The sequence below is a fragment of the Ascaphus truei genome, chromosome 2, assembly GCF_040206685.1.
Source record: "Ascaphus truei isolate aAscTru1 chromosome 2, aAscTru1.hap1, whole genome shotgun sequence".
Lineage (NCBI taxonomy): Eukaryota > Metazoa > Chordata > Amphibia > Anura > Ascaphidae > Ascaphus > Ascaphus truei.
Genome location: NC_134484.1, coordinates 8,731,298 through 8,755,426, shown reverse-complemented (window position 1 = coordinate 8,755,426; position 24,129 = coordinate 8,731,298). Strand labels below are relative to the sequence as shown.

Below are 24,129 nucleotides of genomic sequence, written 5' to 3'. Positions count from 1 at the left end.
CCTCAGGTGTAAAATCCAATTTCCTCACTTGTAACAAATTTGGAGTACCATCCTTCAACTGTAAACCTGGAACATAACACAACAACAGTTATTACCAACAACATTGGGCATACAGTTGATATGACACGGACAGAGGAACCCGGGCGCTACCTGAAACTAAATAGGAGTTGGATTGGGGTATATTATCCACCTTGGGAGTGGGCAAAGTGTCCCTCTGTTGCTGTTCCTCCTGCGACTCAGTTGATATGACACAGCAGACATACTGTATGTAATCACACACAGTACATATTCTAACCATAGTGAGACTGGTCACTCCCAACATGGAGAACTGGGCTACCCCATAGTAATAATGATATGGGCCAGGCATCTTAACCATGGTACCCGTTAAATCGGGTACTGTTACAGAGAACATCTTCTTGGGATGCCACTCAGATAGGTACTCTACCGTTCCAGCTATATAGAGCGTCCCACTTTCCATACCCCCTTGAGGTAGAAAATTCTGTATCTAGTGTGGTATACTGCATTCTTAGACTTAGACACTAGATACTCTCTTATGGTGCCCTCCAACCACTGCTCCCTGTTCTCCTCTATCTCCCTCATGATGGGTTCAGGGAAATAGGGATACTCAAACCCATGAGATAGCCTAAATCTCCGAGCAATGAGATGTTCAGCTCAGCTAATTTTAGTGATCTTACTGCCCTCAGCCTGCCCTGGTAATACCCAGAATAGTGGTTCTTGCATAGGCTGCTCATAAAAATTGAGTTCTAACCCATTGGGCTGTACAATTCCCAATTTAACCTCCTGTTCCCTTCTTCTCATCAGTCTCCTCTGGGAAAAATGCCCATTCTGACCACCAATGGTCTACCACATCCCCGTCAATGAGCAGGAACCTAGTCCTGTTCATAAAAGTGACATACCCCTGGAACATGGGGTCCCACCATGGTAGGGATTTTACTATAGGCCCAGCCTGTGCAGACTCAGATTCAGAGGTGTCCTTGGAGAATACCCCCGAAGTCTCCAATTTGTATGAGGCAGTTGACTTGCCCCCATATGAAACTACACTTTCTGCAGTCTCTTCCTGTCACGGGAGTTCAGGTATCTACACCTTTATACTGGAATTATATCACTGAGCAGATAGTAAAACAAATTGTAATTTATTCCATTGAAACAACCGTACACACAGTGGATTACAAAATACAGAAGACAACACACTTACTGGGGGTCTGGGTTACAAAACTAGACTTTCCTAGGTGAAATGGTACATAAAACAAAGTCTTTAGGTTGACCGGGACTTGACTCGAAATGTCCTGGAACTCAAATCGGCTTGAAGTTCCTGACACCACCGCTCCCTCTCATCCGGAGGTGCTGAAATAACTTGACAAGGAGTTAGCCCCAAACGTCCTGGAACTGTTTTCGGTTTGCAATCCTAGACGCGACCGCTACGTTCCTTTTTGAGAACTTGTTCCCAAAAAGCTGGACTTTGAAACATTTTCGACCTGAAATTTCTGAAGCCAGCTCACTGCTATTTCTCCGAGAGCATCTTTTGGTGGTTTTGAATTTGCCGCTGCTGTCTTGGCGCTTAGAATCTGTACACCGGATTGGCTGCAGGGTTTCTTATAGTATTTTGGAGTTCATTCACAAAATACTACAGCCAATCCCAGTGTGGGAACTTTACAACCAGCCTATCAGAGCGCTGCCAGTCTTCTGAAGCTGGGCAAGCTGATCTTCTGAATGAAACAAGGGCATGTGCGAGTTTGCCACCTTAGCCACTTGTCATGCAGAAGCCACCCGCTGGGCTAGGTGCCTCCAGGTCTGGGAAGGTGAATGCTAGCCGGAATGGCTTGTATTGATCCCAGGATGTGGGTACTTCACCTAGCCATCCTGCCCAAATATTCTTCACACCTCTGGCAGCAAATGTGGTTTTCAAGTCCGGACCCCGATTAGACACAGTGGCACCACAGTTTAGTAGCCCCCTGGCTCACTCAGAACACCGGCTCTGAAAGTCCCATCTTATATTACAGTGCACAATCATATACACATTCTAAGCATGCTGTTTAATAAAAGATATACTTTATACGGTAATAGAAAAACAAAAGAACTAACCCTAATATATAATTATAGTGGTGTTGAGGAGTGGTGCATAGGAGGAAAATATCGATACATAAAACAAATCCTGGTCAAAGAAGACCAGGAAAAAGGCCTCCAACATGTGCACTCAGATAATCTCTTTCCTTTAAATCAACAAATTGACAATTAGTTAAAGGTTGTGAACAGAATCACTCGGGCTATGCAGTACCCAGATAATGCAAAGAGACTGACCAAAATCCCCATTACAAAAATAAAAATAATACGATGTTATCATAATGAGGATTTTGGCCTTCTCTTTGCATCATTGTGTACTGCATTACCCCAGTGATTCTGTTCACAACCTTTAACTAATTGTCAATTTCTGAGTTGAGAGAAAATTTTGGAGGCCTTTTTGCCTGGTCGTCTTTGACCAGGATTTGTTTTATACTTTATACGGTCTAAGTCTTATGGTTATGGGAAATAGAATGATAATCTGCACTTATATTCCCACTAGCCATATCCCCCATACACTATACTGGACTTAGACTTTAAAAATCCTCACAGCCTTATGTATAACTGGAGCACCCCCTGAATACATATAACGGGTCCAGGGTGACCTGGGCATTAACTGGGCATCCCCTCTTATACTAGGGATCCCGTTACCATTCTGGGGATACCTTGCACCCGTATGACCCATTTACCTTTCTGGTCTGTGCTGAAGCAGGGGATCCTAGCGGTGTCGCGCAAGGGTTTTCAGGGCAGGATTTTGACCGGAGCATTGTGCCTATAAGTATCCGGGATTCCGACCTGATTCCCGGGAATATTTTTGGGGTATCCAGCAACTCTGGACTCCGACTACCAAAGCACAATCTGATAAGACTTTCTCTGCAAAGCCCCCCCCCCCTCCCACCCTTACACTCATAGCCCAGCAATCTCTGCTCGCTGGCACACCTGGAAAGGTAAAACACAGAACATTCTGTGTCGCACAAATTTACACAATGCATTGACAAGAGTTGACACTCCCGAACCCCAATACATGGATAAGGGGTAACCAAGTGGGCTTAACCTTTGTGAGCCTGATTACCCCCTCACTGTCACACTGGGGATCCCCCTAGCCTTGGGACCTCTCATAGTTACAGGGACACTTTGCATCCCTTAGGACCTTTACCTTTCCAGGCTGTGCTGAAGCAGAGAACCCCAGTTATGTCACACAAGCATTTTCAAGGGGAGATACAACCAGGACAATGTGTCTACATGTATACGGGAATCCGACCTGATACCTGGGTACATTTTTAAAGGGAACAAGCAACTCTGGACCCTGACTAGATAGACACAATCTGCCAACACTTTCTCCGTTAAAAACCCCTTGAAACTCATATCACAGTAATCCCTGCTCGTTGGCACACCTGGAAAGGTAAAAAACAAAAACAAATCTTTGTCACATAATTACAGGCAATGCAAATAAAACAGTTAGGTCCAAGAGCTGAAACTCTAGAACTCCAATACATGGATCAGAGGTAACCAAACAGGCTTAACCTTTATTAGAGGGCCTGGTTACACCCTCACCGTCACAGTGACCGTCACTGTTGCCACACAGCAGCATTGCAGGATAAACCTGTGCTGTGCTATCACAGAGAACCATTGCTGACCCATGGGATATACCAGGGGTGCGCAAACTGGGGGGCACAAGATTTTCCAGGGGGGGAGGGGGCACAGGATTTACAGAGGCCCCGTGCTCTTCCCCAAGGCATTTAAATGAAATGCCGGGGGGTCGTGTGAGGCCTCTGCAACTTCCCTGAACTTGTCTTCCTTCGACCGCTGCCTGGTGTCCGACAGGAGAGGGGCAAGAGGGAGGGAGGGGGGGGGGGGAAGAGGTTAATATACCGTCTGTACAGCGTGATCAGAACATACATTTGGCTACATTAGATGTCCATAGTAAAATATAGCATGGGTAACCATCTTGAAGGGAAGGGGCAACCAGTGGGCTTAACATTTAATGTACGTGCCAGGCTGCCCCTAACGTCCCAGTAATAAAGCACACCCATCACTTTAACTTCCAGTGTGCTGGGATCACTGCTGTAAAAGTACTAACGTGTCGTGTCCCTAGATCCCCCGAAACATTTATTTTACATAATATCTTTCCACACACATACTTTTCCTTTCATGGTTCTTTATCCAACATATTGCTTAATACAGAAGTAATTGCTTAATTGAAGAACATAAACCACTTTATGCAAACTCTACTTCTGTAGTTATGTAACAGTGTTTGCCAGCTCACACCTAAGCGCTTTTAATATCCTTGGATGTATCCCATGTGGCCCCATTGACTTGTCCACTTTCAGTTTTGAACGTCCCACTGGGACTTTCCCCTCTCTAGAATGACTTGTGTCTAACTCCTTTCCATTTATATTCCTCTTACACAACTGTGGTCCCTCAATTCCCCTTCAGCTGTGAGTGCTGCTCCTTCAGCTGTGAGTGCTGCTCCTTCAGCTGTGAGTGCTGCTCCTTCAGCTCTGAGTGCTGCTCCTTCAGCTGTGAGTGCTGCTCCTTCAGCTGTGAGTGCTGCTCCTTCAGCTTTGAGTGCTGCCCCTTCAAAGTCTGTCCTTCCAGCCAAATCACAAATGTAATTAGTTCAATTAGGAGCACAAACATGTAAGAGAAAATTATAATATAGTTTAGTGATTCTAAATATATATATATGTAGCCCTTTTTCTGAACCCTCCCAAAGGAACTATTGGTCACTGCATACTGTAACACTGCGGCTCCAGGAGATCTGAGCCTCCGCTAGCTGGGAGCCTGGGGTAACACTTACTCTTTTACATAGCGCAGCGCCTCCACTTACCCAGGATCCCCGTGATGTGAGATTCCCCTGGGCAAGAAACATACAATAACTAGCACACGTGTGTATGATAACCAATACCTTTTACTTGAGAACATACACACATATATCAACAATAGAATAACAGGTGTCCCTCTACAGGAGACACTAATAACCAAGGCGTCTCACCGAACGCTTCCCCCAACACCAAGTGATCCCACCCAGTATCCATAGAATCCCCACCCAATGTCCCGCACTCTTGCAGAGAGAGGATATGGGTGACTGCGCAGTCACTATTAAGCTAAGGGCCCATTGGTGCACTTGTGGATGTAAAGTACCTGCCGAGCACTCCAGTGCTCGGATCAGCAACGGCTTCACAAAGGATCCGTCGCTCGGTGATTCCGTCTGATCCCAAACGGTTCTTTGCACGAGGACCGCCAAGCCGATCTCACCCTGGATATAGTCTCTGTGAACCCCGACTTGAGCCCAAACCTCTTCACAGGAACCGCAGCATCCGCTGTGTCCCTATCTATCACTGGCACTACGTGACACGGTCCCTAACCTAGGGCCTGTCCCTGTAGCACGCAAACTGGGGAGTGAGGACCTATCTGGGACCTAAGAGGTTAATAGCCGGCTCCGCTCCCCTAACTCTTCCCTGTCCTGACTCTAGCTAATACTAACAGCGCCTGCAGCAAACACACTGCACACACACAGTCAACCTGCAGGCAGCAACACACACAGCACGCGCTGCACACACTGTTCATACTTGTCAGCGCTCACAGCACTACCAGCCGTGACACTGACAAGCCTGCACCCTCACACACCTAAGGGCAGAGTCCCTATCCTATGGGCTCCCCCTCAGAACCTACCCGCTATCCTGGTGGGGATTGGGGCCTGCCTGGGACTTGGGGATCCTTACCTGGTGCAGGAGCTTCACTCGCTCCCTGCACCCTTCCTTCCCCTTCCTGCTCCCAGCTCCAACTGCTAACGTAAGTGACAGGGTCCCTAACCTTAGGGCTGTCCCTGGCAACACTCACTATACTGGGTGACTCAGAGCTATCTCTGGCCTTGGGGGTTGCTGGCCTAGTACAGGGAGTCATTGACTCCTGTACCCTACCTCCTTCCCTCGGCTGCTCCTGGCTCTGACTGACCTGCGTGCTCCAAGCCCGCGAAATGTATCTCTTTGCTTCTCCAGGGAATCCTGGGCCCTCATTGGCCACTATGAAGCACCTGGTGCCTGTCTCCCTATGCCCCATGGGAGTTGTAGTCCCATGGAGCCTGTCTGGGCATTGGGACCGCGTGCGCACTTGCCCTGCGCATGCGCGAATACCTAATGGCCGCCGAAACCTTTCCCTAGCTATCCCTGCCCTCGCGCGACTTCCTAAGGGCTGCCTTAACTTTCTGGCTATTGCTGCGCATGCACGATCCCGTGCACGCTCGCGCAACGTGTCATGGCGGCCCCGCTAGCCGGGTGCGCCGCCGGAGCTCCAGGGACGCCGAGCGCTCCCTGCACTGGTCCCCACCCTCGCGATGTGCCGGCGGGTCCGTCGCTGCTTCCGGCGGCACCCGCAACCGTTCGGCACTCGCAGAGGGGGGTCAGTGAGTGCAAATCAAACCCGGGGCTACATATATATATGTATGTGTATATATATTATGTATACATATATTTAGAATGTAATACATTTAATATTTTTTAATAATAGAATGTAATATATTTTATTTAGATATACATATATTTACAATGACTACACTGTAGTATAAAAGTCAGACACAAATAGTAGTGAAGGACTGCAGTATATGTCTGTACTTTAACACTATGCTCCACTGTGTAGAGGTCACCATATGGTATATAACATTGTCTGTGTTTTTGCATCAAATCCAATGTGAAAACAATATTGTGTAAAACCGGTTTAATATATAACCCATGGCGCCCCCCCCCCCCCCGGTCGCAGACTGGACCCCCTAGGGTGTAGTGAGGGCTGGCGGTGTTGGTGGTGCATACCTGCTGGTAACAGGAGGGCCTGAGTCTCCCGCGATGGTATGGGGGAGACTGAATGGAAAGCAATGAGTAGTGTGTGTATATTGCCACTAAGCCAGTCAAACAAAGTCAGACACATGAATGTGATAATGAAGGGGGTAATACAGAGAACAATGAGCAGTCTCATAGAAAAGGAGTATAAAGGAAACCCTCATTGAGACCGGTATTACTTAAAGTGTGTAAGTCATAAATCCAACGACTCTCCTTTTGTAGGAGAATGCGGTCCCAGTCTCCTTTTCTGGGCCCAATGATGACGTGGTCAATGCCACAGAAGTGTAAATTCCTGGTGATACCATTATGTGCTTCATTAATGTGACGTGCAAGTGGGGTGTCTAAATGGTTTCGTATAGAACCAATGGGTTCAAGAACACGTCGCCTGAACTCGCGTCTGGTTTTACCCACGTACTTTTTACCACAGCCACACGTGGCCAAATACACAACCCCTGAGGTTTTACAGTTAAGAAAATGTCTGATAGTATAATGACGAGAGTTGTCCCAGTTAGAAAACACACCTCTCATTGCTTTCCATTCAGGTTTTATTATTATTATGGGGGCAGAGCTCACCATTTTATTTTCATTTCGTTGGTATCTTATGTCCTTTTTATCCTTACACCCCCCCCTTCCCCTTCTGTGGCTTTAACAAACTTCTCATTCCTCCCAGCAGAGCTCTATAAAAACTGGCCACTGGGGGGAGTGATGATCCATCCCTCTCTTGGAAGAAGCTATTGCGAAACGGACGTCAGAGGGCGTGATGACGTCACACGTCACGATTTCCAACATGGGCGCCTGCAGCTTCTAGTGGACCTCACCGAGTTCCTGCTCGAGCTCCCTTCAGCTGCACACTCCACGAGACACTCATCCAGGCTGCTTTAACGGATCGTGTACCCAGGGCCAGTACAGATAAGTGATTCAGGGTCCTCTTTCCCTCTTTTCTGTCCTCTTCCCCTCCCTCTCCCCCCGTGTGTTGTAGGGGTATGTTATTGAGGGTCGGACCTTTTGGACCACACGATCCTGTTGCATTTCTCTCCCCCCACAGGGCTAGCATATATTGGTGTGCAGGGTTCTCCCTTTCCCACTTTTCTGTCCCTGTGTGTAGTTACTCACTAACGGGGTCAGTTTTGGTGGGGTTTCACGCCTCTTATTGCTCTTTGACCATTACATTGGTTTATGTCAGCAGTCTTACACTTGTGTGTTTTTGTGCTACATTTACACTACTGATTTATCATTGCCACTGTTATGTTACTTATACAGTACATTATTGATGCATGGTTTTCAGTGATTATGTGCCTATACACACTTTAGTGCCCCATGTGAGTGTATATATTATATATAGCATTCTAGTGACGTCACACACCAGAGTTAGCCCCTATTGCCTCATACCATAGGCATAGTTATATATAGTTATATAGTTATGTATATATAGTTATATAGTAGATGAGGTTGAAAAAATACGTATGTCCATCAAGTACAACCTATGCTAAATTTAGACAACAGATACTTTATTCTATATCTATACTTACTTATTGATCCAGAGGAAGGCAAACAAAAAACCCCATTAAGGGGAAAAATTAATTCCTTCCTGACTCCAAGAATTGGCAATCGGATTAATCCCTGGATCAACATCCTTCCCATGTATACTTATTTGGTATATCCCTGTATTCCTTTCCCATCTAAACAGATGTCCAACCTTTTTTGAACAAATCTATTGTATCTGCCATCACAGTCTCCATGGGTAATGATGAGGAACTCCTTCTTGGTGGTGCCTTCCACTGGAGAGTAACTTCACACTCACACAGTGGGGGTATCTTTGAACAGGGCATCTTTATTGTAGACGATGGTATGGACAGACTGCCCCTCGCAGCGATCAGCTCAGCCGCACATCTCTCCATGCTGTCCCTTTGAAAGGTATGCCCTCCCAATGGAGTGGGATCCCTTCTCCCCGCAGGGAGATCACCCCTGTGCCAGGTCCCTGGACACAGTGTGGCCTTATCCGGCTGGATACTACTTGATGTAAAAATGGGCCACTAGTTACTGCACTAGTGGACCCTACATTTCCAACATACTCCAAACTCTCCAACACAACTGCTCTCTGCAGATCACTCACTACAGAACCGCAGCAACAACCTCTAACTTTGGGTAGTGCTGTGCCTTATATACCTCAGGAGGCAGGCACATCTCTGATGTCACTAACTGTGGACTCAGAGCATGTAGCCACTCCCATCCATACATAGGGCACCTCACCAGGGTGTGAAGGCAAACCTCCATGATTACTGCTGGCACTCCTGTAACTTACCAGGTTTACTGCCAGCAGGAGAATAAACTGCAGACCATTTTACAGCCTGGCTACATATATATATATATATTTATATTTAATCACCCTTTTCCACCATCTTTTAGTGTCTCAAGAACCCAGAGTATAGAGACTCTCCATGTGAGGAGGAGGAAAGATACCTCCCTAAAGATTGCACTCACACTTACCCGTGTGAGTGATTGTTGTTCATTCTGCTTTTATGTATATTGTTTTAATCACCGAAGTCAGGCGTTATTATTAACATTTGCTCTGTCCCTTAACATCTGTTCATCATTTGTTCATTTGTTCATTTATTCTGAGGGGGATACCATAATAAAGAGCCGCAGGCGAATTAAAGAAGTTACTGCTTGGACCAGGGGAGAAGGAACGCCACACCAGCAGAAGAAAGAAGTAAAGAACAAAAGAAACCTTGATGCGACAGCATTTGCACAAGGCCGTGTAAGTGTTTCTGTTATTTTATACTTTATTACCCCCACCATCAGTAGTTCGAGGATTCACACACTCGAACTCAATTACTTCATTTTGATTACCCCCAATCCCTCAACCTGTGCTCCCCCTTTTTTTTCTGTGTTTCTGTTCCACTAAGGATCCTGGATAGATCCTATCGGGGTCTGAGCCATAGGAAGAGACTACGAAGCCAAGGGGATCCTTATATACTTAATAAGGTCGTAACATCTCATTTTATTTCCCCATTCATCCCATTTTGAGGTAGCGCCCGGGTATTTTTCTTCACAGGTATTGCACCACACCTGGTAATGCACGGAGATTTCCCCACATGGTCCCTATCTGCGATTGGGGGAGGAGGGGAGTAAGTGTGTTACAACAAGAACCTGTGAACCTGACAGGTATTGCACCACACACCACACCTGGTAATGCACGTAGATTTCCCCACATGGTCCCTATCTGCGATTGGGGGGGGGGGGGGTGTTACAACAAGAACAGGTATTGAGAGCAGAGAGGGTTGGGTTTTCACTCTCTCTTCTGGAACCTGGAGGCTGAGAGGACGCTGCTCCCCAGGATCCAGTTTGGGGGAGACGGCTGCAGCCTCTGAGAATCTATTGGGACGCTGTTCCCGTCTGACAGTTAAGGATTGAATGTTATATCTGTGTGTTATTTAAAGTTGGTAACTGGCTTACCCAGCCAACATTGCAGATAGGGATATGCTGTGAGTTAGACTCCTGACAGGAGTAGATGTTATTTTTATGAGGCATGACCGTTAGGACCTGCTAACACTCCCTAAGTAAAATTCTTATTAACCTGAATAATTACAGGAAGAGTGATCTGCATTGGATCTGTCGTAACCTGGCAAAATGAACTAACCTGCTAACTTGGAAAGTGGGGTGGGGCAAGCTTAAACCTTGGGGGGAGGGGCCACTACCCTCCCAAAAGCAGCTGAGACCAGCTACACATAGTTAGTAAACACACAGATAACAAGCTCTGATAAACCCCAACCATTACACATAAGACGCTTTGGCCAAAGGGTTAAACTAAATGACCCTGTATTTTTGTCACATTAGAAGTAGCTTTGGGCATCTTTGTTTGTTTTTTGTTGTAAACACCCCAAACGCGCGATGTTTCAGGCCGGCGTGGCCTTTCATTAGGGAGGTGTTGGTGAAGGGCTCCCATCGTGTTCAACTGCACTCAAGCAAGACTCCAATTTGTGTAAATAACACACCGTGAGCCCCACTCATGCATTTAATTTTATTGTAATATTATTCAAGGAAAACAGCAGCTCAGATGCTTTTTCATTCAGATACAGATATCCGATGCTTAGAAATTATACACGCATATCATATGCATAGAGATTAATATACAGATATCAGATGCATACTCATTAATATACACATATCAGATGCATAGACATTAATATACACATATCAGATGCATAGACATTAATATACACATATCAGATGCATAGACATTAATATACACATATCAGATGCACAGACATTAATATACACATATCAGATGCAAAGGGCCTTATTCTGTGAGCCTATCACACCGATCGCACAATTGAATTCTATGGGGTTTCCGTGCTGAAGCACTGGATCAGCGCTGTAGCAGATTACAGAATAAGGGCTTTAGTCTTATAGACCAGTGGTTCTCAACTCCAGTCATTAAGAGTCCCCAACAGGTCAGGTTTAAGGATATCCCTGCTTTAGAACAGGTGGCCCACTCAAAATGACTGAGCCACTGATTGAGCCACCTGTTCTTAATCAGGGAAATGCATAAAACCTGACCTGTTGGAGGAGTGGAGTTGAGAACCCCTGTTATAGACCATACAACATGTGACAATGTCTCCCTCATGCTGAGAAGATTCAGTCACATTGTTAGTGTGTTTAGAGAATGTATCTAGTTTCTTGGTTATGTTTATTAAACTCTATGGCTTCTTGCTGCTGCTTTCCTTTGATGATTTCGCAGGGTCAGAGGGCACTGATTGATGTGCCAAGTGGCTACCAGCAGACATGAGGTTCCTTGCTTGGTGTCAGCCCGTATAGACTTCCACTTCACACAGGGTGAGATACTCTTCGCGTCCAGGAATAACCACACTGACATAACGACCCACCATGCCGTTGCAGCAAAGAGTAATTATGGGTTTGGAAATGTCGTTGATGGTTCCACATCTGGGGAAGAAGGAAAGAACAGGATATGTAAAGAACAGAAACAAATATTATGCGTTACAAAGACATATTAAGGAAAGATAACTGAACTACTTCTAGAAATAAATGTATGTACAGAACTGTATGTATGTATGTATATATGTATGTATATATGCATTCAGGTTTTTTCTTTGCTATGTGAATATGTCTTATCATATTAGTCATTTCTCCTTCTCTATTTCGTTTTAGCCTTTAAGATCTTCTCTATACAGTAAGTCTCAACAGAATACGGTAGGTGCTGCAGATAAATCCTTGGGAAAGGCTGCAGTGAGGTGCTAAATGTTGATCTGCAAAATTGTAATTATATTAAGAGTGACCATTCTTTTGATATTCCTTTCCAGCTGTCCTCTAGCGCACCCGATAACATACTCCATGTTTCCAGATGTTGGCCATTTTCTACCGAGATTTAGCACCTGTCTGTATGCATATTATTACCGCCTGTCTGTATGCATATTATTACCGCCCGTCTGTATGCATATTATTACCGCCTGTCTGTATACATATTATTACTGCTTGTCTGCATGCATATTATTACCGCCTGTCTGTATGCATATTATTACTGCAGCCTGTCTGTATGCATATTATTACCGCCTGTCTGTATGCATATTATTACCGCCTGTCTGTATGCATATTATTACTGCAGCCTGTCTGTATGCATATTATTACTGCCTGTCTGTATGCATATTATTACTGCAGCCTGTCTGTATGCATATTATTACTGCCTGTCTGTATGCATATTATTACTGCCTGTCTGTATGCATATTATTACTGCCTGTCTGTATGCATATTATTACCGCCTGTCTGTATGCATATTATTACTGCCTGTCTGTATGCATATTATTACCGCCTGTCTGTATGCATATTATTACTGCCTGTCTGTATGCATATTATTACTGCAGCCTGTCTGTATGTATATTATTACCGCCTGTCTGTATGCATATTATTACTGCCTGTCTGTATGCATATTATTACTGCCTGTCTGTATGCATATTATTACCGCCTGTCTGTATGCATATTATTACCGCCTGTCTGTATGCATATTATTACCGCCTGTCTGTATGCATATTATTACTGCCTGTCTGTATGCATATTATTACCGCCTGTCTGTATGCATATTATTACCGCCTGTCTGTATGCATATTATCACCGCCTGTCTGTATGGATATTATTACTGCCTGTCTGCATGCATATTATTGCCGCAGCCTGTCTGTATGCATATTATTACCGCCTGTCTGTATGCATATTATTACCGCAGCCTGTCTGTATGCATATTATTACCGCAGCCTGTCTGTATGCATATTATTACCGCCTGTCTGTATGCATATTATTACTGCCTGTCTACATGCATATTATTACTGCCTGTCTGCATGCATATTATTACCGCCTGTCTGTATGCATATTATTACCGCCTGTCTGTATTCATATTATCACCGCCTGTTTGTATGCATATTATTACCGCCTGTCTGTAAGCATATTATGACTGCAGCCTGTCTGTATGCATATTATTACTGCAGCCTGTCTGTATGCATATTATTACTGCAGCCTGTCTGTATGCATATTATTACTGCAGCCTGTCTGTATGCATATTATTACTGCAGCCTGTCTGTATGCCTATTATTACTGCCTGTCTGTATGCATATTATTACTGCCTGTCTGTATGCATATTATTACTGCAGCCTGTCTGTATGCATATTATTACTGCAGCCTGTCTGTATGCATATTATTACTGCCTGTCTGTATGCATATTATTACTGCCTGTCTGTATGCATATTATTACCGCCTGTCTGTATGCATATTATTACTGCCTGTCTGTATGCATATTATTACCGCCTGTCTGTATGCATATTATTACCGCCTGTCTGTATGCATATTATTACCGCCTGTCTGTATGCATATTATTACCGCCTGTCTGTATGCATATTATTACCGCCTGTCTGTATGCATATTATTACCGCCTGTCTGTATGCATATTATTACCGCCTGTCTGTATGCATATTATTACCGCCTGTCTGTATGCATATTATTACCGCCTGTCTGTATGCATATTATTACTGCAGCCTGTCTGTATGCATATTATTACGCCTGTCTGTATGCATATTATTACTGCCTGTCTGTATGCATATTATTACTGCCTGTCTGTATGCATATTATTACTGCCTGTCTGTATGCATATTATTACTGCCTGTCTGTATGCATATTATTACTGCCTGTCTGTATGCATATTATTACTGCCTGTCTGTATGCATATTATTACTGCAGCCTGTCTGTATGCATATTATTACCGCCTGTCTGTATGCATATTATTACTGCCTGTCTGTATGCATATTATTACTGCCTGTCTGTATGCATATTATTACTGCAGCCTGTCTGTATGCATATTATTACCGCCTGTCTGTATGCATATTATTACTGCCTGTCTGTATGCATATTATTACTGCCTGTCTGTATGCATATTATTACTGCAGCCTGTCTGTATGCATATTATTACCGCCTGTCTGTATGCATATTATTACTGCCTGTCTGTATGCATATTATTACTGCCTGTCTGTATGCATATTATTACTGCCTGTCTGTATGCATATTATTACTGCCTGTCTGTATGCATATTATTACTGCCTGTCTGTATGCATATTATTACTGCCTGTCTGTATGCATATTATTACTGCAGCCTGTCTGAATGCATATTATTACTGCCTGTCTGTATGCATATTATTACCGCCTGTCTGTATGCATATTATTACCGCCTGTCTGTATGCATATTATTACTGCCTGTCTGTATGCATATTATTACCGCCTGTCTGTATGCATATTATTACCGCCTGTCTGTATGCATATTATTACCGCCTGTCTGTATGCATATTATTACTGCAGTCTATGGGGTATGTGGCATCTTGTATAACAAACTCTGCACAGTTTGATTTTTTTTAGCAAAAACAGTAGTTAGCCGATTTCTGTACATGGAAGGGTTATCTCTGTCTGTGTAATGGCGCTGTGACCACTGTGCGTAGCTGGTGGCAAAGGAGATAACCTGTATTAATATTTCTATTACCAATAAATCTTTATCTTCATGGAGCCAATATATAGTTACATAGTAGATGAGTTTCAAAAAAGACATACTTTTTGTCCATCAAGTTCAACCTATGCTAGATTTACACGACAGATACTTTATCCAATATCTGTATTTACAGTATATTGATCCAGAGGGAGGCAAACAAAAAACCCCAGTGACATCATCTAATGATATTTCATAAGGAGAAAAAAAATCCCTTCCTGACTCCAAATTTTGGCAATCAGATTACTCCCTGGATCAACATCCTTCCCAAGTATACTTATTTGGTATATCCCTGTATACCTTTCCTTCTTTCCTTGGGATGAATAGATAGTAGGACAAAGGAAGGAACATGCTGGTACTCACATAGGGTTGTTGTTGTCTGCAGAGTTTCCGACACGGACCTCGGCCCCTTTCAGACGCTCACTGCAGCAGTCCTGCCTGTTCGTTATAACAATTGTATCTATCTTATTGCTCTGCTTCATGTCCAGTCTCCACCAGGGATCTTGCTCATACTTGGTGTGGGAGCAGGGGTGTAGATAGGCATTACTCTCTTTGTTGCCATCAATAGCTCGATCAGCAGTACCTTCTACAGTAGCTCCACCAACCTCAGGTGATAGAGCATAGATGTAAGTGGAGCTTTGATTGGCTTCTACCGGTCTTGCTAAATTTGGCCCTAAAAAGAAAACAGGTTAGTTTAGACTGGTAACTATTCCAACAGAAGACAGGCACACACACAAATACACACTGAGCTGGGACTGATGTAGTAGATTCATTGGTAAAGGACTTCAATTATTTTGTCCACAGCCCAGGAAACCCTTTTAATGATGGAATTCCATCTCTGCGGGATTCTTTTTATATGCAGAAAGAGGCCGTGTCGAGATTAGGAGTGGAAGGATTGTAAATGGGCGCTCATGTTTAGAATAGGAGTTTTACCAAATGTGAATAACACGTGATTAGTGCACAAATCTTTAAATTAACGAGTGTCATCAATTCGTGACAATGAAGCAACTTAAACCAATACTTCCTACATAAATAAAGTGTACTGAAATTGAATAAAGTGAAAAATACACAAATAATACATCACCACAAATTTGAATAACACGTGATTAGTGCACATATCTTTAAATTAACGAATGTGTCATGAATTCGTGACAATGAAGCAAATTAAACCAATACTTCCTACATAAATAAAGTGTACTGAAATTGAATAAAGTGAAAAATACACAAATAATACATCACCACAAATTTGAATAACACGTGATTAGTGCACAAATCTTAAAATTAACGAATGTGTCATGAATTCGTGACAATGAAGCAAATTAAACCAATACTTCCTACATAAATAAAGTGTACTGAAATTGAATAAAGTGAAAAATACACAAATAATAAATCACCACAAATGTGAAAAAAACCGTGTAATAGTATTTTTCTAAGCAGCTTAATGAACCATTTTTTGACCGTTTCTACATTGATGTACGATTTCTTCCAGATAAGGGGAGCGCCGATGTTCACAATGTGGAAACACAAAAATATATATGTACAATATTGGAGCCTTAAGGTAGTGGGTGAGGGATAAATCAAGAGGTAAGTATTACAATCACAAATTCCCTATAGTACAGTAGTTGGGCATGTCAGAGATCCAATCTCTCTCTGACAGGAGCAGATGTGGTAAACATTACTAAAATAAATGTAATACAATATGTATTAATACAATATGTATTAGATTGTTTTAGTAATGGTTATTATAATTGTGCTGCAGGGTTTTCCACATGTCAGTACTGTATGGTATACATAACAATCTACCCTCTGGACGAAATCGTACATCTTGTGATTAGCCAGAGTAGCCTTCTCATCAGGAACCAGGCTTAACCTTTGTAAACATTTTATTTTAAAGGATCCATGATTTTTCATCAGAGGGTCAAACACAGGGGCCTATTCAGGTAGGTTCGATAAGATCACTGCCGTATCGATCGGCTCGGCGTGTTCCTACCAGCCGGTCTGACATTTGTGTTAACACGGCATACAGAAAGAGTTATCGCAAGTCAGATACCGTTCGGTAGGAAAATGCTTTACCGATCGGGATAGCAGTGTCTTTAGCTGTGACTTTCTCAGAGTTCTGCCTGTGCGATCTCCCTGCACAGAGAGAGAGCTGCATCTCCCTGCACAGCTCTTACAGGCGATCTCCCTGCACAGAGAGCTGCATCTCCCTGCACAGCTCTTACAGGTGATCTCCCTGCACAGAGAGAGCTGCGTCTCCCTGCACAGCTCTTACAGGCAATCTCCCTGCACAGAGAGAGCTGCATCTCCCTGCACAGCTCTTACAGGCCATCTCCCTGCATGGAGAGAGCTGCATCTCTCTGCACAGCTCTTACAGGCAATCTCCCTGCACAGAGTGCTGCATCTCCCTGCACAGCTCTTACAGGCCATCTCCCTGCATGGAGAGAGCTGCATCTCCCTGCACAGCTCTTACAGGCCATCTCCCTGCATGGAGAGAGCTGCATCTCCCTGCACAGCTCTTACAGGCGATCATACTGTTTTTATTTACATTTTATTAACATATTACTGAAGCAGGGGGTCTCTAGACATGACCCCCATTAATTTTAGGTCTGGGCACTCAGGCCTCTGTAGGGGGTGCTGGTATCTCCGCAAAGTTTAAATGTCCCTGTTACGTGACGCAGGAGAATTTTTTGAAGTGAAACTTCTTTAGCGGCGTGAATGCAGTTGATTGAGGCGGAAGTCAATGGTGACGGAAATGACATCACTCCTGGCAGAAGAGGCCGTCAGTGTTGCCAGCTTCCCCCAGGAGGAATCAGCACTGGCCCGCGCCCTCCCCCCCCCCCCCCCACTCTGTCACTTCTCACAGCCAAAAAGGGTATTTTGTAACATTTGGAGGAGAAGGCGGGCACCCACATTATATGTCTGAGGATATAAAACTACTTCAAACTCACCATGGAGGAAGTTGTCAAGGCATTGCTCCAGTCTGCATCTGCACAGCAGCAGGCTACCGCTGCTCAACAGCAAGCTATCGCTGCCCAACAGCAGGCTATCGCTGCTCAACAGCAGGCTATCGCTGCCCAACAGCAGGCTATCGCTGCTCAACAGCAGGCTATCGCTGCCCAACAGCAGGCTATCGCTGCCCAACAGCAGGCTATCGCTGCACAACAGCAGGCTACCGCTGCACAACAGCAGGCTATCGCTGCAAAACAGCAGGCTACCGCTGCACAACAGCAGGCTATCGCTGCACAACAGCAGGCTATAGCTGCACAACAGCTGGCTATCGCTGCACAACAGCAGGCTATCGCTGCACAACAGCAGGCTATCGCTGCCCAACAGCAGGCTATCGCTGCACAACGGCAGGCTATCGCTGCACAATGGCAGGCTATCGCTGCACAACAGCAGGCTATCGCTGCACACCAGCAGGCTATCGCTGCACACCAGCAGGCTATCGCTGCACAACAGCAGGCTATCGGTGCACAACAAGAAACTAACTTTACACAGCAGCAGGCGAACGCTACCCAACAGCAAGTTGCTGCTGCAGCTACCGCTGCACTGCAAGAGACTAACACTATCCAACAGCAGGCTACCGCTGCAGTTACCGCTGCCCAACAGCAGGCTACCACTGCAGTTACCGCTGCCCAACAGCAGGCTACCACTGCAGTTACCGCTGCCCAACAGCAGGGTACCACTGTAGTTACCGCTGCCCAACAGCAGGCTACCACTGCAGTTATTGCTGCCCAACAGCAGGCTAACACTGCAGTTACCGCTGCCCAACTGCAGGCTACCACTGCAGTTACTGCTGCCCAACAGCAGGCTAACACTGCAGTTACCGCTGCCCACAGATGTATATCGCAAAAGCAACTCACGAAACACATTCTTACGAGCTGACAGCTGCCACCCCAAGTCGTTAATAAAAAACATACCCAAGGGTCAACTGATCCGATTAAAAAGAATCTGCACTAATTCAGAAGACTTCTGCAAACAATCGATGGATCTTATGAACCGTTTTGAGGCTAGAGGCTACTTACGCATAGATCTAAACATTGCGTTCAAAAAAGTCAATGAAATGGATAGGCTTACATTATTACAAAATAAAAAAAGAAACAACTCATTTTCACAATCCCCAATGTTTATTATGCAGTATACTACACAGGCATATCAAATTAAAAATATTGTGAAAAAACATTGGGCTGTATTAGCTGCTGATCCTGTTTTACAGCATGTCTACAATGAGGGTCCCAAATTTGTGTACAAAAGAGCAAAAACAATCTCCAATTATGTCTCACCAAGTTTGTTTACAACTAAGAAACTGGTCTCTAACTTGCCAAAGGGATGTTTTAAATGTTTAAAATGTAAATCTTGCAAGTATATGTCTTCACAATCTGATTTTTCATCCACCAGTACAGGGAACATTCATAATATTAAATCATTTATAAATTGCAATACCACATATGTAATTTACCTACTTAAATGTGGTTGCGGCAAACAATATGTAGGCCGAACAATAAGAGCCCTCAAACTTCGTATACTCGAACACTTACGTTTAATTATAAAAAAAGATGTTAACCACCCTGTCTCATTTCATTTTACAAATTGCAGTATGGGTAATGTAAATAACTTTTCATACACAGGTATAGAGCACATACCATATCCCATCAGAGGTGGGGATAGGAATGGCATTCTAGACAGGAGAGAATTATTTTGGATCTTCACTTTAAACACACGTATTCCAAATGGCCTCAATTCCGACTGGGATTTGGGACCACTCCTGCTCTAGATAGGGTCAATTAACAGCAATTGTATACTTAATATTGATCATATTTGTATTTGCCTATTTCTCTATCCTCTGTCTGATGGGGATGATATCTGCCATCTCAATATACACAACTCCTTACCTAATCTCATGAACACACTTAGCTCAATTTTTGCTATATATACATATATATGTAATGTTCACTAAATAGTGAAACATATATTCAATAGAACTTTAACTGATGTCTTAACCAGAATATAGCACTATTATTAAGTTAAGTAGAATTGTTTTGAATTCAATATGCCAATTGTTAACAAGCTTTTTAACTAGTAAGTTCATATACTCAGCTCAACGGGGATTGTCCTACACTTTGCCTACATCCATGCAGTATTAAAACTTGATATCTATTTTTTCAATTAATACACTATTCTAATATACTGTTTGGTGAATGATGGCATAGTCTCTTTTTTCCATCCTAGACAACATATATCATTATACTAGAGGTACTATTTCTGGCATTTGCTGCACAAGATGTACCTTTATTATATATTGTATTTTGTAAATTACATATATTGAATGTACTAGGTTGATATATGCTTCACAGATTGCACTTTAAAACTGTGGGTTAGTAACATATATAGAATTCATTTAATCTATGAATGATGCATCAATACATCTCTGCTCACGAGATTAATATATTCTAATTTGTGTACATTTGTTTTTAATTTAGTGTATATGTTTAGAGCATATGTTTTCATTCAGATTTTGGTTCATTTTTTCTGTCTATATTTTTATATATAAAGAATGATGATATACAGAGTTTAACTAATCATTGAATGAAGTACAGACACACCTCTATTCATGAGATTTATATACTTTGTTTGTGTACATTTGTTTTTAATATAGCTTTTACGTTTAGATTATGGTTTTTTCATTCATATTTGGGATCGCTTATTTGTTCATTTTTTTTTGTTTAAATAAAGTTTATTCTATTGTTATGGCTCGAGCGTACTGACATCACACGTCCCGCGTCACGTCCTGCGTCATCACTCCCGTGGAACCAGGAAGTGTCGGTGGATTGGTCATGTCAGCGCCGAGTTCAGGTATTTAAATGCCCCGATATATGCATCACAAGATCTAACAGACTATGAGAGAACACAAGGTCACATTGCTGGCTAAGATTACCACTACAGACCAGCGCCCCAGTGCGCATGCGCTAACCTCCAGGGGTTACATTAGTTTAAATCCGAGTGCTATAAATACTCTACTGAAACATGGGACACCCCCCGCAGACAGGCCTTGAAAAAGCTTATCGCGAAACGCGCGCGTCGACACGGCATCACACAGTCACGTGCACGCGCTGAGCCTCCGTTCATTCACACTGACTCTATCCAAACAGGAGAGTCAGCATGGCTCAGCTGCCTGCACAGCTACGGGCTCACAACAGACCTGACGATCTTGCGAGCCAATTCATTTGGGAACGATTACATCTATCTGGCATTATACTTTTAACTATACTACCAGGAACTACTGTATTGCTAATAACCTATCACATTATTAAATTAAAGCATTATACTTATTTCATTAGCAACCAGTCTCCGAAACAGACATTAACCTCTGAAGTGCCAGCTACACACCAAGTATGGAGTAGCATAACACCGTTTAGGATAAGGCTTTTTATTACTAACCTGCATAGATCCTATAAGGTGTTATACTTAGCAGACATCTGCAGTGCCTCTGTTAAACCAGTGTTAATCCTCTGAGTACTAGTGCGAATTAGAGATCTGCATTTATCAGATCCAAAGTTCTCATAATTTTACATTTATTCTCTAGCACTCAAGCATAATTAGTCTTTAATTAGCGCGAGTGATCACGTGTTGGTGCACATCTACCTATGATTGCATTATACAATCTCATCACAATACTGGCTGCACATTACAGCAGCAAAGTAGAAGGTCTCAGATAAAGGTGCACCAAACAAGTACTCAACACTGTGGCACTACATACCTGGTCATCACTTTCATTCCCACTCCAACCAATACCTAGATGACCATTGTATATGAGGAATACTAGGGACAGTGAATTTCTTAACACTGGACATAGTTATCCATTCAACACTCCTCTGGAGTAAACTACCCCAAGAGTGAAACACTTCGTACTATTTAATAAATGTTTTAAACCCCATTGTTTTAACGAGTTCATCAATAAAAGTATTTTAATTATTTCCATCATCACACATAGGAATAGAGTGCTATATAGGGGTTCTGTTCATCTTCAGTGTTACTTTGATCTTTGTTTGTAAAGAAATGATGATGCCAGCATTCGCCAAACGGATAAATGTGTAGACCAATAATTATTTGATGAGCGTGAATTGTAGAGATTACATGAATAAAAATGTATTTATTTTACCTGCAAAGCTAATTTGTAATTTGGCTCATTCGAAAAAAGTCAATTAATTTAACTAAATGTAATATTTTTGCATGCTTTTAATAAGTTCTCCACCGCACCAAACTCAATAAGATCTTCTCTTTAAAGCCAAAACATGAAAACATCCATCTGAATGTTCTTACCTCCTGGCGGCTGACAGCAGGACTGAGCCCATCCCAAGACTGCATAAGCAAACAGAAGCACAAAGAACTTCATCCTAATGTGAGGGAAATAGTTACATTTGTGACAGTTACTAAAATTGCATATCTTACCTTTACCTTCATGGGGCATTTACACTACACACTGAAGACACGCCATATTTGTATTAGTTTAAGTAACATTTATGTTTAACTATTTTTCTTAAATATTACTATGTTTTAGACGCACAAAACCTGAACAAAATGTTTATCAGAAATATTTTATTTCCAGTGTCTTTCCATTAGGTATTAAAATGTATTAATTACTTCTGGCATTGCGACCATGCAATTGCTTGTTAAACAATCACATGGTTGCGACCTGCACCCCATGTCAGGAATGGAACATGGCGTCCTTCTCTTCCTTTCAGATCTCCCCCAAAAATACAATGATGTTCTGTGATTGGCATTAGTGCCGCCGGAGTACTGGTCCTGAAGAAGTCCCAAGAATGTCATGAGGACACTATAAAGGTTATATTAGTCAGCAGGAATGGTTCATACCAACTTTAGTGAGATTGTTAAAATGGAGATTAGGTTTGATATTCTTTGGCAATATGAATATACAAACCCTTCACCTGAGCAAAAAGATTAGCTAAAGCAATAGTAATGTTTGGAAATAATGAAAGATGTAAAGGCTGTGACAGGGAGTGTGATTTCATATTGTCTTGCTTACCTGTGAAGGAAATGCTGAAAAACACAGTAGTGCTTCTCAGATTTTAAGAAGATTTAAAAACAATACAATAAAGATCACTGAAGGAGCACCCCTTACCCGAATCCTTCCTTATATCTGCCCTTCCTAATGAACCATCGATCTTCATGTATCTATATCCTGTACTTCCTCTTGTTCACCCTGTCTCCACACATCACTTAGATTGTAAGCTCTTCGGGACAGGGACTCCTTTTCTTAATGTCTACTTTTATATAAGAATCGCTTATTCCTGCTATGTTACGTGTGTTAATGCTGTAAAGCGCTATGTACATGGATGGCATTATATATAAATAAAGATATACATACAGTGCATACATCCCATTTCTCTTTCCAGATTACCCATTATGTCAGCGATGTGCCCATCAGTTCCTCTTAACCTTTGGGGTTCTCTTGTGCCCTCCCCGCTCTCCTCATTGGCCCCAAACTCTTCAGTCTCTTCAGTCTCTTTATGATCTCTCCTGTGTTCCTCAGTCTGCCACATTACCTCTTATCTTTTCCCATTCCTGATACTGTTGCATGCAGGTCATGGTAACATTGTGTTTGTATGTAAGGTAGGAGGCAGGTTTAAGTTTAAGACAACTGTCACTCAAGCCTCTTAAATCTCTCTGTATTTTAAACATTACTATACAAACACTAGTCTACTTTAACAGCAGCTCATGTCATTTTTGGAGTCTTTTTGTTTGCTTTTAGTAATGTCTTAGGAATAAATAAATCAATAGTATTCTTATAGTATCTGTAAAAACATTTTTAACATCAATATTTCCCTCAATAAAAAAAATAGATTTTATCATGTAAATAAAGTAATATACAGATGTAGCAAATGTTATTGCACCCGCAGATAGCGCAGAATATCACAGAGTATCCAATCATTACTCACCAGCGATTGCAAAACCCTTTGCTGCATCTGCACATATACAGTAGTTTGTCCCACATGGTTAATGTTAGAAGAGCCCAAAAATACCACTACAGCTAAGCAGATTGTATAATCAGCAGGATGAAGAGACATGCAGTACTCACCTTAATTCTCTCTCTCACCTCTGCAGCACTGGGCTGGAAGCTCGGCTTATATACAGGTAACTTCCATTATCCTCGCCTTGTACCTC

General features: G+C 42.9%; 1 protein-coding gene across 1 annotated transcript; it reads right to left on the bottom strand.

Moving 5' to 3' along the window:
• Positions 1 to 10,921: 10,921 nt before the first annotated feature.
• LOC142475481 (fucolectin-like) lies at positions 10,922 to 23,358 on the bottom strand. Its single transcript, XM_075581342.1, has 4 exons — positions 23,333 to 23,358; positions 22,267 to 22,340; positions 15,310 to 15,619; positions 10,922 to 11,858 (listed from the first exon to the last, which is right to left on the bottom strand). The coding sequence occupies exons 1-4, from the start codon at positions 23,341 to 23,343 to the stop codon at positions 11,720 to 11,722; spliced, it is 534 nt and encodes a 177-aa protein (XP_075437457.1). The 5' UTR covers positions 23,344 to 23,358; the 3' UTR covers positions 10,922 to 11,719.
• Between the last annotated feature and the right edge of the window lie 771 nt (positions 23,359 to 24,129).